The sequence below is a fragment of the Lycorma delicatula genome, chromosome 5 (genome assembly GCF_047948215.1).
Source record: "Lycorma delicatula isolate Av1 chromosome 5, ASM4794821v1, whole genome shotgun sequence".
NCBI classification, from domain to species: Eukaryota; Metazoa; Arthropoda; class Insecta; order Hemiptera; family Fulgoridae; genus Lycorma; species Lycorma delicatula.
The window spans coordinates 53,355,353-53,372,825 of NC_134459.1; the positions used below are offsets into that span (position 1 = coordinate 53,355,353).

Consider the following 17,473-nt stretch of genomic DNA (forward strand, 5'->3'; position numbering starts at 1 on the left):
TATAAAATAGGCAAAAAATTCCAACCAATCGTATTCTTTGTTTTTTAACCAATCAAAAGGTGAGAGTAATTCTTATCACTATCAGGCACGAAATTCCAACCAATCGTATTCTTTGTTTTTTAACCAATCATAAGGGGAGGATAAGAAATTACTCTCTCCTTATGACATATCCCCCCCCCCCTTACAGACATTTTCTAAATCAATAATAAACAGAAGTTAGGCAACTAGGAAATGACTTTAGCAATGGGAATGCAAAAACTTCTTTTTAAATAGTGAGATGAATGTTTTTAATCATAAGAACATTAAAATGTTATCATTTAAATTTTTTTCATGAGAGCAGACATGTTTTTGATTAGTTTTAGATTCATGCTAACTCTCATTTTTCTTAACGTAAATTTTTAATTATCCTATCTAGATAAGAAGTATGCATTAGATCAAGGTTGACTATCTGAGTCAGAATTTTCCATGTGGTTGAGATGTTTGTAAATGAAATTTTTCCTTCTAATGAGGTCAAAAATGACATAACAAAAAATGATTTAACAGTTTGTTTTTTAATATTTTCCTAAAAACATGTTAAAGATACTCATTTTATATTGTTTCACAAGTAAACTATATAAAAGTGAATTATTTTTTTTTGTAAATTATTTCTTCTTTTTATATTTACTTAATTTATTTTTTTTATATACACTTTTCCTCAATGCCTAATGATTATGAATGTTTAATAATCAAAACGGCCATCTTGATTTTAAGTAAAATTTTTGTAAATGATATATAAATTTAGCATTTTTTTAATAATTGTTTAGCTGTGCTTGCTTATTATCTGTTTTTATAATCTTTAACTGATAATGTTTTAATTAATCATACTTTGATTGGTGTTTTGAGGTATTCTGACATTTTGTACCTGAAATTTATAATGGGGATATATTTTTCTTGTGTTTACTTTATTTAAATATGTAAATGGAAAAAGAAAGAAAGTTAATATTCATAGTACATACTCTTAAAACTGTTTTTTAATCTCAAAAGATTGAATCATTTAGCTTTTACTATAAATTTCAATTTATCCTAGACCAATTTATTATAAAATTTTATAATTTTTTTTTTTAGAATTATAATCTTAATTACTCTCCAGTTATATATAGCTGTTTAAATCAAATGGTATTTTAAAGGTTGTAATTGTTGAAACTGTTAAACATTCACTATTTGAAACTTTATATTTGAATGAATTTAAATATAAATCAATCTTTCTTTAATAGTGATTATAAGAAATGTTATAAAAAAATATGATTTTTTGTAAATAAAGATTTTTTCTTCATTACATTTTTAAATACTTACAAACTTGTACATATTTATATATATATATATTAATCTATATTTAATAGATCAAATCTAACTACAGAAAAATTGAAAAAAAAATGACTTACCTGATTTCATTACATAATAGAAGCGCTTTCACGAATTTGATTCATATTCCTTCCTCTTATAAATTCTTTACTAAACTGCACAACTATTCAGTCCTATTTTCCCCTAAACACAAAATAATTCTGCTATACATTTTTCTGACAGTTATTCTTGTTTGACTTTTTAGGACTCCAATAAAGTAAAGCCTTAAAATAAAATTTCTAAGATCATGAATGAATTTTTCTCGCTAATGTTTCATTTGATGTTTTTGCCCTCTGCATAATCCATCCGTGCCTTCTTGCCACTTTTTCTGATTTGCTATCAAATGAGATACATGCAGATTTGTTTCTCAGTGCGCATGGTTTTTTTTTTACTAGAAGTATGTCCCACTACTTTAAATTGTTTTAACTTCCATTCATTATCTACATGATTTGCTTTCTAACAAATTCTAGGTTTGTTCTAATGATTTCTTCAGATTTAACTTTTTTATCCTTTTATTTACCTTTATCTTACTCTTTTGTTTTCTGCTTTTTTAGCTTTAACCTACATTTATTCCTCATTCACTGGTGATGAAATATACAACACTATTTTATATCTTCTGATTTCACCTCATGTACTATATATATTTAAAAAAAAAAAAAAACTTTCTATACAATTTTATACTTTCTATAAAATTGCCTTATTTTAAAAGTTTTGTTCCTCTTTTTTTCATGATTTTGCTCATTTTCTCTTATTTCCTTTTTACATTATAGTATTTCAGTTACCTATTACTATTAATTTTCATCATTTTCATTTTACCCATACATAGGTCATATATTTCTTTAAAATATTTTCTATTTTCCCATTTTTTTCTAAAGAAGTTGATAAATAAATATATATATATATATATATATATGCATATACTCATATATGAAAATTGAAAACATTTTTATGTTGATTGTAATATTTTACACATCTTAACATCTTTTTATATTTATAATCTTTATTAACATAATGTTTTTATAAATAACAGAAAAAATACTTACACCTTTTCTCCTTCTCTGAAACAATGGCCAGCAGTAAGTATATATTTATTATTTATAATGGCACCTCCACATTTCATAGTCATATCACTGTAATCATCTGAAAATCAATAATGAAATATGAATATTAGAGTAGATATTAAATATGAATATTTATTTTAAAGATGAAAACAAAATTTACTGTTTTAAGAAAATATTAATATTTCACAATCACAAGAAATTTTTAAAATAGATGATTTCTTTTTTAGATGTTCTTCAATTGTTCTTAAATTAATTATTTTTCTTTTGAATTTTACATTGGTGTTTATGTTACTGATATGAATTTTCAATGAAAACAGGATGAAAGCTTAAGGTTAGACAGTCTCAGTTTATTTTTTGGCAAGTAGTTTTTAAAAATTTCAAAATGTAATAGATTTTCTTTACATTTTTACTACAAAAATTTTTTTGAACAGAACACAATGACATTATACAGGCAGACTGATTTTACTTTAATTTTGGCAGTTTCACTTATCAGTTCTTAATACTAGGATTACCGGATTTTTTTAAGAGTTATACTGATTTTATATTAAAATGCTAATGATCTGTACATTAGGTACCAAGGGACTGAGGTAATTGTGAGCTAATGTGATTAGAGAAGTGGTGGAGATAGGAATGGGTGTGAACAAAAATGTAAGATGGATAGTTAAATGTTTATTTTAGCCTTTTTTGGATGATTCAAATCAGTAGATATTTTTTTATGTACCCAACATAATACAATTTGTTGTTTAATTTTTAAAATTTAATTCACTCAAAATATAATTAAACATGTAAAATTACTTGATGTATTAAATAGGTCAGCAAATTAAATACAACAAAATGTATAAAAAAAACTCATCCATTATACATTTTACACACTTGAAACTGAAAACAGTACTTAAACAAGTAGAGTCCAGCCATTGTATCATAATATACCTAACCTGAATAAACTACTACATTTGAATTTGTTTACTTAAGTACAAATAAGGAAACCTGATCTTTTTAATGTTTGCATCTTAAAATATTAGTTATGAAAAACATTATGAAATTAATAAATGTTTTTATTCATATTTCCTAATATCTGGTTGTTCACTGGCATTAATATTTTTTCTTTCAGTTTTTGTTATTCCTTAGTAATTGTAATTAAAAATTCTTTTCACCCATATACTTTCCTTTTCTAATAATAATAATAATGCCTTTCTTTTTTATAATAATTGTTAGCTGTTATTTGAAATTGTCATTCATTTAAATCCTAAATCATTTTTAATTTTATTTCACCTTCTTACAGTCAAATTGTTCTCAGTTTACTATTGTAAATTATGTTTCACAGTAGAAAATTATGATTTTTACTTGGGTAAAAATTATGTACAATCCTTTCAACTGATTTGTTAAAATTATCTTTTGTGAAATTAAAATTTTCTTTTATTTAAGACGACATAATATGACCATTTAGTTTTTTGTTTGCAATTTTACTACAAGTCTGCTTCATTAAAACAAGAAATTAACCTCTTTAATATATATGACAGTTAACATTTTACTCAAAATATGTAAATCAGTGATAAAGTTATGAATTATAATGGTGGCACTAATAAATAAATTACAGACGAACAACTCATATGCAAAACTGCACCAAATTAAATTAATCTTCTAATTAATAGAATTCTTTACGACTTTTAATTCTTTAATTTCTTTATGACTACTCATTATTGTTTTATTATTTCAGTTTATGCTGTTTGATAAGATCAAATATGATTTCAATATCTATAAAACATACACTTACTGCTTTACTTCTTTCCATATACCCCAGATAGTTCTTCTGTTATTGTTCTCTTTTACTTGATCTTCTCTTCAGACTTTGAAGAGGAATCTTTGTTGGATATCAAATTAATTAGAAATAATAGAAAATAAATTTATAATAACAGATATTTGATTAAGAAAAATCATTCACTTTGATAATATATTTATTTTTAATACTAATTATTATTGTATTATAATAGAAAGGTAAACATTATGTATATATGTTAAGATAAAGAAGGAAAATAAGTACACATAATGTAATATATTTCTGAGGAAATCTGTTTTTTATAATGTTAGAATACTTAAAATATTTTCAAAAAGTTGTATGATATTTCTAACCTCTTCTCCTGCCTAGCCTATTGTTTGGTGCTACTATTTACTCTAGCATCGAACAGGCTAATCATTTAGATAAAGCATCTGGACTTTACTTAACATGATTTGCAGAATGAATATTTCAGATGTATTATCATTCTAGCCTTGTCTTATTATTCAGTGAATTAATGTTAAGATATAAGATTAATTGAAGCGATAAAAAATGATTGACACCGATGCAAAATAATCATCTGACTGTGTTAAAACAACATAAATCACAGATTCTGTAGTGTTCCACCTGAAGTTACTGGTTATATTTTTTTTTTTTATAAAAGAATTAATTTAGGACAGAATCAAAAAATAGATTAAATTTGAACTACATTTGTTTCTTTGTACATTTAGTATACTGTATTTTTTTATGTGAATGTGTTTCAGATGTTCAATTCTAGTAATAAGCTGTTCCTTTTTTTGTGTATATGTAAAATTTCAGTTGCTTATGTTTGTGTGCTTGTGATTTGTTTCTATGAGATAGTTGGGAGATGTTGGATCCAGGAAATTAAAGATGTTTCAGATTGGTATGTAACATAAAGGAAAAAAAGTCCATTCTTATCTGACCAGTTTTTTCTGTCTGTACATTTCATATACTTTAAAAAATGTTTGACCAAAAATTACTATTATTATATATGTTTATAAATATTTTGTGATTTTTATCTTTGAGTGCAGTTTACAAATATAGATAAATATTTTGGTATTTTACACGAAAGTTTATAATAAATTAATGAAGTTAAGATTTATATACTTACCACTTTTTACAAATGCAAGTCTAACAATCCAGGGATATTGACCTAGTGTTGCATCAAAACCTCCTATAATTCGATCCTTTTGATTCAGTCCACACTTCACATCATTAACCAACTTCCAGTTAGGATGTCGTGAAATATCTTCTGTTACTGAGTCTTTTTCTGCTTCTTCAGCAAAGGCTACATTATTTAATTTTGTGTTAGTTAAAAATTATTTTAAAACAAAAATACCAGTTCCAGGTAGAAAAAAGTTCCTGTTTAGTTATCTCTTCAAAAAAGAATTGTGAAATCATTCCTGAACATTTACTAAGACATATTCATGTCTTAACAACTGAGTGGATATCAATAAGATATGAATAAGATTTGCTTTCTTTACATTATTATTCTTTTACTGACTGATTTAAAACTTGCATTCTACTTCTGTATAAACACCATAGTAAAAATCCATAGTAGTTATTTTGTTTTCTGTGTGCATTAGTGGAAAAAAATAATCATATTAAATTTATGCAGTAAATATCCATTTTTAAATGTGTGTAGGATGCACTTAGAAATAATTAATAGTATTATAGTCAGTAGCCAAAACAGTAATGTAAAGAAATGTCATATATTTTTCTTTCAGCTACTATAAAAATGTAAGGATTATGATAATTTTTGGTAATGTTAAGGGTTTGATTAGTTTTTGAAATTATGATTTTTCAGGGACGTTTTTTACATAGAAGTGGTATTTTTTAAGGATTTCAATTTTATTTATTGCAAATAGACATGAATGCTTTAAACAGTAATTAATATTCAAAATTTTGTGAAATTATTTCGTAAATTAATCTATTTTAGTTATAAAATTATAACACATTCCAACTTAATTATCTATTAAATACATACACATAATTTCCTCTCTGTAAATGTCTTAGATTATTAAATTCATTAGTATTTAAAGCAGTATTTAATCACCAGATGATCAAAATAAATATGTTTTGAATAAATAATGAAATTTATTTTAATTTGTTCGTAGTATACATAATTATTAATGTAAAGCTATAAATCTGATTTTCTCAGAATTTGCTTAAGCCGCTCGAGTACCCTAAATTAAAAGAGAAACATCACCCTCAAAAATAACAGATAAAAGTCAACAGAAAATGTAATTGCATTACAGTAAAAAGCAGCCACCATTACAATATCCATTTTATTTTTAATGAAACTGTTTACATATAATTTCATTCATTCATATATTAACTCTACTAGCAGACAGATGATTTTTTTTTGAAAGGATGAAATTATGAAAATATTGCTATTAATTAAATCTGGATCAGTTTAATGAGAAGTTTGTGTGCTGACTACTACACCAGCTGGCTCAGCTAGCAGTGTTACAACAATGAAAAGATTATGTTCCAAAATTTATTTTTTATGTTCTATTATTCTTATTTTTTATTATTATTCTTCTATTATTCTTATTTGTACCTTGTACAAATAAGAACCATGTAACAAATATATTTAGAAATGACAGAATAGATCACATAAAAAGACAACAGGACATTTCTAAAATTTCACAATTCAGAAGCCACTGTTGCAGATTATTTTGAGCACTTATTTATGTGCTAGTTCAGTAAGTGGGCTGCAGATAAAAATTATTTTTTTATTATTATTATTTAAAACTTCATTGATTGAGTACTATTGTTTCCATAAAATGACATTTTTTAATTATACTTTAAATAAATTGATGGAAAGATTTTTCAAATGGTTAGACAAATTATTAAAAATGATATTGAAAGATAATAAGTCCTTTTCTCATAAGCCAAAGTATTGTGTTGAACTGCACAAAAACAGTTCAATATAGAGTAATATAGATTTATATATTTTTATTTTTTAAGAATAAGTGATTCCTCTTTTTAACAAAGACTGCACATTCATAAATAACAGCACAGTGTTATTTTATTTAATATCATTATAATTAACATTTTTAATTTTCTAAATATCACTTCATGTAATTCATACTAACGGATAGGAAATGATATGACACCCGCCGTTCTGGTTGTGTCTTGACATCTCGTTCTGACTTTTTGAAGGAGCCACAAGAGATAAGATTATACTTTATGAGGGTATATGTGTAGACATGATAAATATGTAATAATGATGACAATGTTTAATAAAGCGCTTAAGAGGAATACAGTACAGCGTGATTTTTGTTATAAACGTAATAAATTTATCATCCCACAAAATCTTGTCTAATAAAACACCCAGAAATTTCACTTTGTGGATAGCAGAAATTACTATTGTTATTATTAATTGGAATTCTGTTCAAGTGATCAACAATGTTATGTCTACCTGAGAAGTTCAATAATGATAAAATCAGTTTATCATTATTTAAAGTTAGATGCTTGCAATCCATCCAGTGAATAATTTTCAGTTGCTATCATACAATTTTTAATTCCTGTTGAATAATTATCATTAGATATAGATAGATATAGTAGTGTCATTTACTAAAGGGTTACAAAAATAGCTCAAGATTTTGAAGTAAGTCATTAATAAACAATAAAAAAAGCATAGACGAAGAACACTTCTCTGAGGTTCTTCGTATTCTACATCTTGTAGTGAGGACCTAAATTTTACATGTGTATTCTTATGAAAAGATGAAATTTCAAGAACTTGTTTATGGTTGGTCTCACCAACCAGTTGACTTTAACCAATTTTAAGCAAGACATGTGTGGTTTTGCTCTGCTGTTATGAATGTTTTTGGACTGGTTTTTCAGTGTTTTTTCTGGAACTGTGGATTGGAATTTTTTGGGAATAATAAGTAAATACGAACACAAAATTTGGTGAGTTTTGGACGACGGACTAATTAGTTATGTAGATTTTTGTTTTTTCCTATACTTTTGTATAGGAATTGGACATATTTAATCTAAAAATTAGTTAAATTTTTTCTAAGTCGAAAGACAAGATGATACAGGAGGGAGATGTCATTTATTAGTTGTAAACAAGGACTTGGAATATTGTTCACTGTTTAGTGAAAATATTAAGTCCCAGCGAGATAATTATAAGGGGGAATTTTTTTCTCATATTTCTGGCTTTCCGTTCCCCCCAGGCCCAAACCCCTCCGAATCACCAGCGATCGGGGTTTCCTCTATCCACTGACCCCAACCCCAAAACCCCCCTCCAAAAAAAATTGCTCCCAGGCTTTGCCGTCAGTTTCACGCCATTCCCGACCCCTGACCCTAAATACCCCCAAAAAAAATCCGACCACATTTTTGGATCGATACAAATCATTTCCCCTAATCCCCAAATTTTGAACCCCCCTTGCTACCCACGAAAAACCCGTGTGGGGTGTTGATTTCGAAGGTTTTTTGATCCTGAATAAGAATATGAAGTTATTTTTCGATTACAATAACCCAGTAACGGGATAATGACAGATAAACCTTTCAAAGCTTCGAGGAGTCTGGCCCGCTCCCCAATGTGCGATGAGACTCAAAGAAGAGCGAGACGAACCAACGTTCCGACCCCGGGACCATCCTCAAGGAAAGGAGACAAAGAGAACGACGATAAAACTCAGGTGGCAAAAGAAATCGAGAAGATAGTTACGGTGATCAAGGTGATTATGAAGGAAGTATGGAGACGACAGAGGCAAGGCTCCCAAAGAGAAAAGTAGAAGTTATTAAAGATAGTAGTGATGGTGACCTTATCGATGGTACAGATATGGACCGTTTAATGCATGAAATAGAAGAGCCGATTTCGTATGTTAGACAAAACACGAATACGAAACGTGAAATCAAAGATTGTGCATACCAAATTCAAGATATTGCTAGAGACGTAGAAGCTACGATGCACACACTATGAATTATCATATAAGATGTTTAACCCGAGTACTGACTCGCATACACGGACGAATAATGGCCTAAGCCTCGAAGACAGAATAGATCAGAGTTTCGCGATAAGGAAGAGAACATTTTAGAATCAGGGGACATTGGAGATTTAAAGGAAATTTTAAAACCCCGTTGGCCGAAGTACAATATTTAAAAGAGTTTATGTTACGTACGGGTTTCCCCACTGAGGATATTAAAGGAGTCCGTGTGTATTTACTGACGCATAAGCATTAGGTTAACGGTTTATTCGCGAAAGCAATTTGAGAATCAGCTCCCGGGATATCGAAACGGCTAGATTCGGGTAAAGTGAATCCTAGCGGCACTGTGCATAGAGACACAAGGAGCACAGATATATTCTACCCCGAGCATGAAGACACGGACAACCTTATAACTTTCGTAATAATGATCGACGAAAAAAGTGACAAAATGATTAGACATCTAATTAAAGCAATACTTCGAATCCACAACACCGAGCGTGGCAAACTTATATTTTATGTACCGAATGATGGCATGGGTGACAAAACTTTCAGGACTCTGGAATATCTAATCCGGAGAATAGATAAAACTGAAGATAAATGGCCGCTTTTCTGGGTCGAAAAAGAGGCGAAGAAAAGAAAGACGATACAAGGACCAACTTCTTTGATCGTCACTGTCAAGAATGCGGGCACAACGTATGCCGACTTGCTAAAGCAAATTAAGGGAAGTATCGGGACCGACATGGCTGCAGATATACTCTCGGTCAGAAAAGGGAGATCAGAGTCGTTAGAAATCCGGGTTGTCGACTCCCCTGAGAAGCGTAATGACGTCAAAATCAGACTGGGTGCCAAAGTTTCGGACGCAGTGGTAGAGGAAAGACCTCTTGTCGTATTGAGATCAACAAAGAAGAAGTAAAGTGCTATAAATTCTGGAGTCCCGGGCATATGTCAAAGAATTGCAAAGGCCCCAACCGTGCCTCACTATGTTCCAATTGAGGAGGCACCGGACACAGGGCGAAAGAATTTCTGGAACTGCAAAAATGTCTGGATTGTTTAAAAATAGGACACTGGATCGGAGGCCGGTTATGTAATGTAACTGAAAAGTCTACAAATAAACATGAACAGAATGAGAACGCCACATGATCTTGTATGGAAAATGGCCTTAAATCAAGATTTAGATTTCATTTTATGTATTGAATCAAATCTTAGAATAACAACTTCTGACGATTGGTTTATTGATGATTTACAAGATGTAGCTTTAAAAAATGTATCAAACCGTTATGCGATAACCGACATCAAATCCGGTAGTGGCATTCTAGCAATGTGATTGACATCTAGTGTCGTCATCTGTGGATATATTTCTCCCAGTGCGACGAAGATAGATATGATGAATTTTTAACCGACTTGGAAGAGATGATCAGGGCAAAGGAAGACCAAAAACCCTACTGGGGAATCTTAATTCAGAATCGTTGGAAGTAGGCGGCAGCAAATCTAACCATCGCGGATATGGGTTAGCAACATTAATCCCAGTTCCTTTCTGGCCATGGTGAATTCGGAAATTACATATGCAGGTTAAATTAAAGAGAGTACGATAACTGCTTTACTGCGTTATCCGGATTCATCATAGCATACTTTATTTGAATGCGACAAAAGAACGGAGGTTAAAAATAGAGAAAATATTAATGGAATAACTCCAGATACAATAATATCATATATGCTGAAAGGAACACTAGAATGGATGAAGATTGTGAACGTGGTCACCGAAATATTAAGAACAAAAGAAGTGGATAGTAAGATGTGGCTCAGTGAGCTAACATAAGGGATGATGGGACCAAAAAAAAAAAAAATTGAAAAGTCCGAGTCCCGGTCGCTAGAGAGGAGACCTGGGAACGACAACTTCAGTCCCTGTCTACCCCCTCTCTGGTTTGTTAGAGGGAAGGCAAGTCTCAAAAGATACGAACCGGCGAGCCGATCTGGCGTACCGGACATACAGCCGGCGGGCGGGGAGGTTCGTTCAAGTCTAGTGACACTCTGCTTGGGACGTGCTAAGCTTTAATGCAGATCCGTCCCGGGTAGAGTGGAGATAAAATAAATAAAAAAAAAAAAAAAAAAAAGATTGATAATGCTTTATTAAATAGCTAGCTAAGCTCCTGTTATTATTAAATATTTATTATATATGTTCAAGTTAGTCTCACCTAAAACATAATTACCTACTTCAAAAACTCAGTACGAGTTTTTAGAATACAAAAATGGATCAATGTCAAATCTTTCTTTGGTGATAGTAAATATGATTATTGAAAACCAAATTTTAGTAAATTAAATTTATAAAATTCTTTTGAATTTGTATTTTTAATGTAACATTTGGTTAATATTCCTCTATTCTTAAAAAGTAACAATATTCACATGCATGTTCTGCAAGAAGGAATCATATCCTACTTCAGTTTCTATTTTTGTTGAGTAAACTAATAATATAGATCTTTTTGCCAATTTATTTAAAATTAAATTACCATGTTTTCTTTTTGTAGAAACATATTAGTCCATTAATAAATTTTTAAGTAAAAGTTAAACCTGAAGTTTCTACACTTTTTAACATACATGTAAAAAAGTATTTATATATTTAGCAATTAATGCCTTCAAATTTGTATTTTATTTATTTTGTGCTGCAATACCTACACAAAGATTTTTTTTAGGTATAACACATGTCATAACAATGTCAAATACATAGCAGAGATATAAATGTAGGTCATTGTCAAATAAGCCAGAAAAAATATAATTAAAAAACAGGTACAAAATATATGTATATAGAGTGTTTCATTTAAATCGCCCCCAGGCGATTTTCTCGTAAAGTATGCACAATATAAAAAAAATTATCTTAACAAAAGTTACTCAGATTGGAGGGACACCTCATGGTAATCTTGTATTTGACCTTGACCTTATTTCAAGTTAACATGATTTTTTTCAAATGGAATGACCTATTTTTGACCCCATCATGAAAAGAGCAAAAGATTTTAGATTGTAATATGTAGTAGTATATTGCATTTTACATTAATAAGTAGGTCACACAAATGAATTTAGACCATTTCTAAAGGTTATATGGATAACCAACAGAGATAGTGTTGTATGGGTGATAGTGTTATACAGAGATAGTTTATACTAGTTACATGTTATTGAAGGTCATACATTCCTGGGTAATTTATATTCCAGGCCATTTATTTTGTAAACCATGGGAAAGAGCATAAAAATGACTTTATATTATCATATAGTATTAATAGTATAATGTAGTGCAATAATATTCAGGAATTTCACATTTTAAAGATTAAAGTTCACATACATCAGTGTTTCTCAATCTGTGGTGCGCATCCCCCTAGGGAGATGTGATAACACTAAATGGAACTGCTGAAGAAGAAATCTTTGGCAGTTGAGAGCCCTCAGGAGTATTTTGAAATTGATCCCTAACCGACTCGTAACTTGCTATCAAGTTGTTGTCATCAAGAAAATACTTTTTAAAATTCTTTGTCAGCATGGCTAAATGATTTTCAGTTGTTACAAAAATAACTTTCACGTGTTGTTCTTCAGCTTTGTAAGTTTCAACACGTTCATCACTTTTGCAAACACTTGTAGGTTTTTTTTTTGCTTTAAATATCTGCTCTACAATTCCAATTTTCTACAAAAAGCATTAACTTTATCACTTGTATCCAACAGATGTGTATTTGCTCCTTGGAGTTAAAGATTCAAGGTATTTAATTTCTTGAATATGTTGACCAAGTAGCTCAATTCCATCACAAATAAACCATCTTGAAACTTCTCAGATTCCGGTCAGTTTTCTCTTCTAAAAATATCTCTTAATTCATAAAAACGTTGCAAAAATTTCCTACATAATAATCATCTTGCCTCGCAATAAAATAGTAATGTGAATGTACTGCATCCATCTCTTTACAAAGCGCCGATAAGATTCTTGATTTTAGGGGTTTCATTTTTATATAATTTACTACCATTACAACCGTCATTAGACCAATATTCAGATCAGGACTCATTTCTTGGAAGCCAGAGTTTTCTGTGGATCGTGCAGTGTGTCCAGACACACTGTGGAGATTTCTGTTTCACAATTGCTTGTATACTTTGGAATCTTTCTGACATTGAACGAGCACCATCGGTGCACATATTCCAACGTAATTTTTCCACTCTATGTTTGCCTCGTTTATAAAATTATTTAAGATAGGAAATAATGTGAGTGCTGTTGCTATGAGTTCTATTGGTTTGCAGAAAAGTAGTTCTTCTACTGCTGACATACCATTGCAAAATTGAACACAGGTAATGAAATGAACATCTTTATATCTATCTGTTGCCTCATCAAGCTGAGTTGATAACAATTTGTCATGCAACTTCCTGAAAAACTGATGCTGTACATCTTCAGCTGTATCACCAATTTGAAGGGCAACAGTATCAATTGGTAGAGGTATGAACTGCAATTGTTTGGCAAAATTATGTCCAAACACAGTTTCTACAACCTCAATTGCAGCTGGAAAAATAAGCTTTTCACCAGTGGTGTGAGGCTTTTTACATTTAGTTATTTTATATGAAATTTTGTAAGTGGAAAGCAAAGCTTTTTCATTCACAGACAAAGATTTTTTTAAAAATTTATGTTTGCTTTTCATATGATTTTAATTTTAATTTGAATAATTCTCAGGGTTAATGTACTGACTATGAAACGTTTCCAAATGTCATTTAAATTTATTAGGTTTCATGCTGTCTATTGACAAAATTTTTGAGTAAATGACACACAGGGGCCTTTCTTCTTCATTTACTTATTATTGATAAACCCAACATTTAAGTATTCCTGAGAATATTTTCTTGGCATTATTTTCAGAATCACACTCGTCTGTGCACTTGTTGATGCGTCACTATCGTCTAATGCTCACTTATGCCTACTTAAAAATTTATTCATGATTCTGTATAAATCTACTGCCGTGAATATTTAATACCATGAATTGCTATTAACACACAAATTACAACGTACACATTCACAATAGATTTGATGGCAATAGAAGGATCGACTTGATTGAGATTGGCTGAATTGAACGAGCTGTAACATTTATACACGTTTCTGCTTACAGTCGCGCAGATGTTCCAGAATGTTTGAGACAAATTGGAAGTTCTCGAGAAGCCATGAGAATGTCCATTATGGTGGATGTAAGACAAAGAACAATAGAGAGGCATCGATTCTGGTTTTGTCAATGCAGTGTCAATGAATAATTATTCCAGTAAATCAGATTAACATTTTTTACTCTATCACAAAGACTGACAATACTTCAGATGTTATAACGAATATCATGAAGGTTAATGAGTAAAGGTTAATGCTAAGTATTTATGGAACACATAAGATTGATAAAAAAAATATTAATACTGTCCAGCAGTTTAATATATGAAATAAAATTACTGTTTGAGGGCTGCAAAAACTCGTTCATCTTTTAATATTGATGTTTTGGAAGACTAGAAGACAGATTACATTAGATGGATGTGAAAAGAGTAGAAAAAAATATTTCTTAATGGCAAGACACAAGGCCAGGATACTAGACTCTTTTTAATAAGATTGTGATAGGTTGTAAATACCATGGTATAAACAAGTAGAAGAAATTTTTTATGGAGAGAAAAGTACATTGACTTTAAGTAAAGGTTCAAAATAATGGTTCTACTATCAATAACATCTCTACTGCCACCAATGACTCAGAAATTTGGAGGTAGGAGTCACGAGAAATAAATGTAATGCTTTGCAGCATAGCAGATTCAAATTATGTTCATCTGTAGAGAATTGAGCAGATTTAACAGAAGGAAATGACTTGAACCTATTAGCAAGTGGAAGCACATCACAAACAAAGGGTATAATAGAAAATCCAGCTGAAATGTAACGATAGCAATCTCAAGGAGCATTAACAGAACCAACAAGTAATGTAAAAATAAAAAGGCAAGCACAGCTAGAAGATAACAGTACAAAAATACATAACAACAAAACTAATATAATCCAGCTGACAACAGAAAATATTTTGATTTCTGAATATATAATTTTTTGGTTGTTATATAAATATATTGTAGATTACAAGCAATATAATTAATGTATTTAATGGCTTTAGTACTATTGCCATATATATATATATATATATATTTGGTACTGAGTACAGAGTCAAAATGTAAACTTAGATCTAATCCTAAAACTGTAACTACTAACTCATGAGAGAAAGGAATTCTTTGATGGCATGAAACCATTTTTCAATTATGAACATATTTAATCTTTTAATAAAAGTTTTTCTGTCATCATAGGTACCAGTATGTAAACTACCATATGTAGTTTACAGTACATACAACAGTAAAGTAGCAGTGCATCAGAATAAGAATAACTAAAATGTTACCTGCAATAAATGTGAATCCAAGGAATAATGTTGCTAGTATTATTTTAACCATTGTTTCTTATCTAAAAAGTAAATCAATAATTAGAAAAAACAGTTAATGGAAAAACATTAGGTATATATATAGTAAGAAGTAAATTTATACATACATACACACACACAGTTTTTTTTTAAGCAGCAACTAACAAATCAACAAGCTGATTATCATTTACTTTCTTATAAATGCAATTAATTTTAAATAGTTACAAGTGGTGAAAGCATGACAGAGCCATTGTAATTATTGAATAAATTTTTATGTGAACTTATCCGCTTTGGTTACCTTCACAGTTTAGATATTTTTAAACATGTAGATGTTTACATGAATGGTTTTTGTGACTGTAGCTTTTGTAACAGAATTAAATAATTGTATTGAACAGAATTAAATGTGTAATGAAAAGAATCATGTAAATAGATCAACTGCAACTCACAAATGATCTTAAATGTAAAATAAAAATTGGCTTTTTGTTTTAAATATATTGAACACTTGTTTATTATTATTTTTTTTATCAAAGTGAAATTTCATTTTAATAATTTTTAATCTTACAGAGTAATTAATGATAACTCAATATTTTACAAAGCTGTACGTTAGATTGACAATATATAAGACATCTGCAATTGCTAAGGTAATTGGAGATTTCATTTTAGCCTTCATTTTCATGTCATAAAATCTCTAATGAAATAAATATAGTTGAAGTTTCAAAAAAAGATTGTAAAAATTTTTTACTTTCTCAGTACAGTTGAACATCTGTTCCTTGTTCAGAATTGTATCAAAATTGATGCAGAACAAAAAAAATATGTTAATTTCTGCCCCATAGAATAAAATTATGTCAATGAAGATAACTAAAATAAGCGTATACTACAGTTATATGTAGACAATATATCCTTCCTAAAGAGGACACTAAGAGCTATTTCGTTATTTTTATTGTTCTGCAACATTCAAATCTATCATTAACTGGCATTTGGGATTATTTTTTACAGCTTTATTAATTTTGAAGGGTTTAATATTAGTTCATCTATTAATATTCATTGGAAAAATATTAGACATTAAAAAAGGGGAAAAAAATGTTATGGTAGCATAAAACTTATAAGCATTTAAAAATGGGATAATGAAAAGCATGGAAAAAAGTTCAATGATTAGGAATGGAATATTGAAAAGAAAAAAAAATAAAGAAAAATATTACAGGAGGTTTGGTTTTTTTTTGTGGGAAAGGAGTAGAAAATCAAGAAAGCCTTATCTGTATGCTTTGTACAGGGAAGTTAAAAATCTACCCCAATTTTTGGTCCATTACTTCAGGAAAAAGCTCAGTTCTATGAAGAATTAAAAGATAATGGTGAGAGTTATATATTTAGTATGAGTTAATTAATTAATTTAAAAAAAGTATGTGTTGCAGTATCTGTTTTTTTGTAATAAGTTATTGCTCTCAACAACCCCGCACACAGTGATCATAAGTCATAAGTATACTTATATATCCCAGTCTTATGGCTATGAGGTACGCATAAAACCTGAGGTACAAGATGAGTCAGAAGAGTGGTTTCTCTGAGAGTAATGATATCCACTTACAGTGAGTTTCTGTAATAGGCAGAGACAAAGAACCGCTTCACATCTTGGTGTCACTAACAATCCTGGCATTGGCATTGGGTTCCTGTGATTATTGGACTATACAATTTACATTGAAACTGTACTTGTTTCTATTTCAGCTGCTACTTGAGTTTACTTGAAAGAACAATATGATCACATCAAAATATAATAGAGATCATTTTGTTATACTTAACCGGCCATTATAAAGTGACTTCATAGTTATTTGTTTAATACATTAGTGACAAGAAAGGTACACAAGGGTTTCTGAATCAAGATGAGGAAAC

General features: G+C 29.6%; 1 protein-coding gene across 1 annotated transcript in view; it reads right to left on the reverse strand.

Moving 5' to 3' along the window:
- Positions 1-17,246, reverse strand: part of LOC142325677 (spaetzle-processing enzyme-like) — a 29,408-nt gene extending 12,162 nt beyond the window's left edge. Inside the window, exons 1-4 of the mRNA XM_075367708.1 lie at positions 17,172-17,246; positions 13,462-13,633; positions 5,348-5,524; positions 2,424-2,520 (exon numbers count right to left, since the gene is read on the reverse strand). Coding sequence (XP_075223823.1) covers positions 2,424-2,520; positions 5,348-5,524; positions 13,462-13,633; positions 17,172-17,246 — 521 coding nt within the window. The remainder of the gene's footprint in view (positions 1-2,423; positions 2,521-5,347; positions 5,525-13,461; positions 13,634-17,171) is intronic.
- Positions 17,247-17,473: the final 227 nt, after the last annotated feature.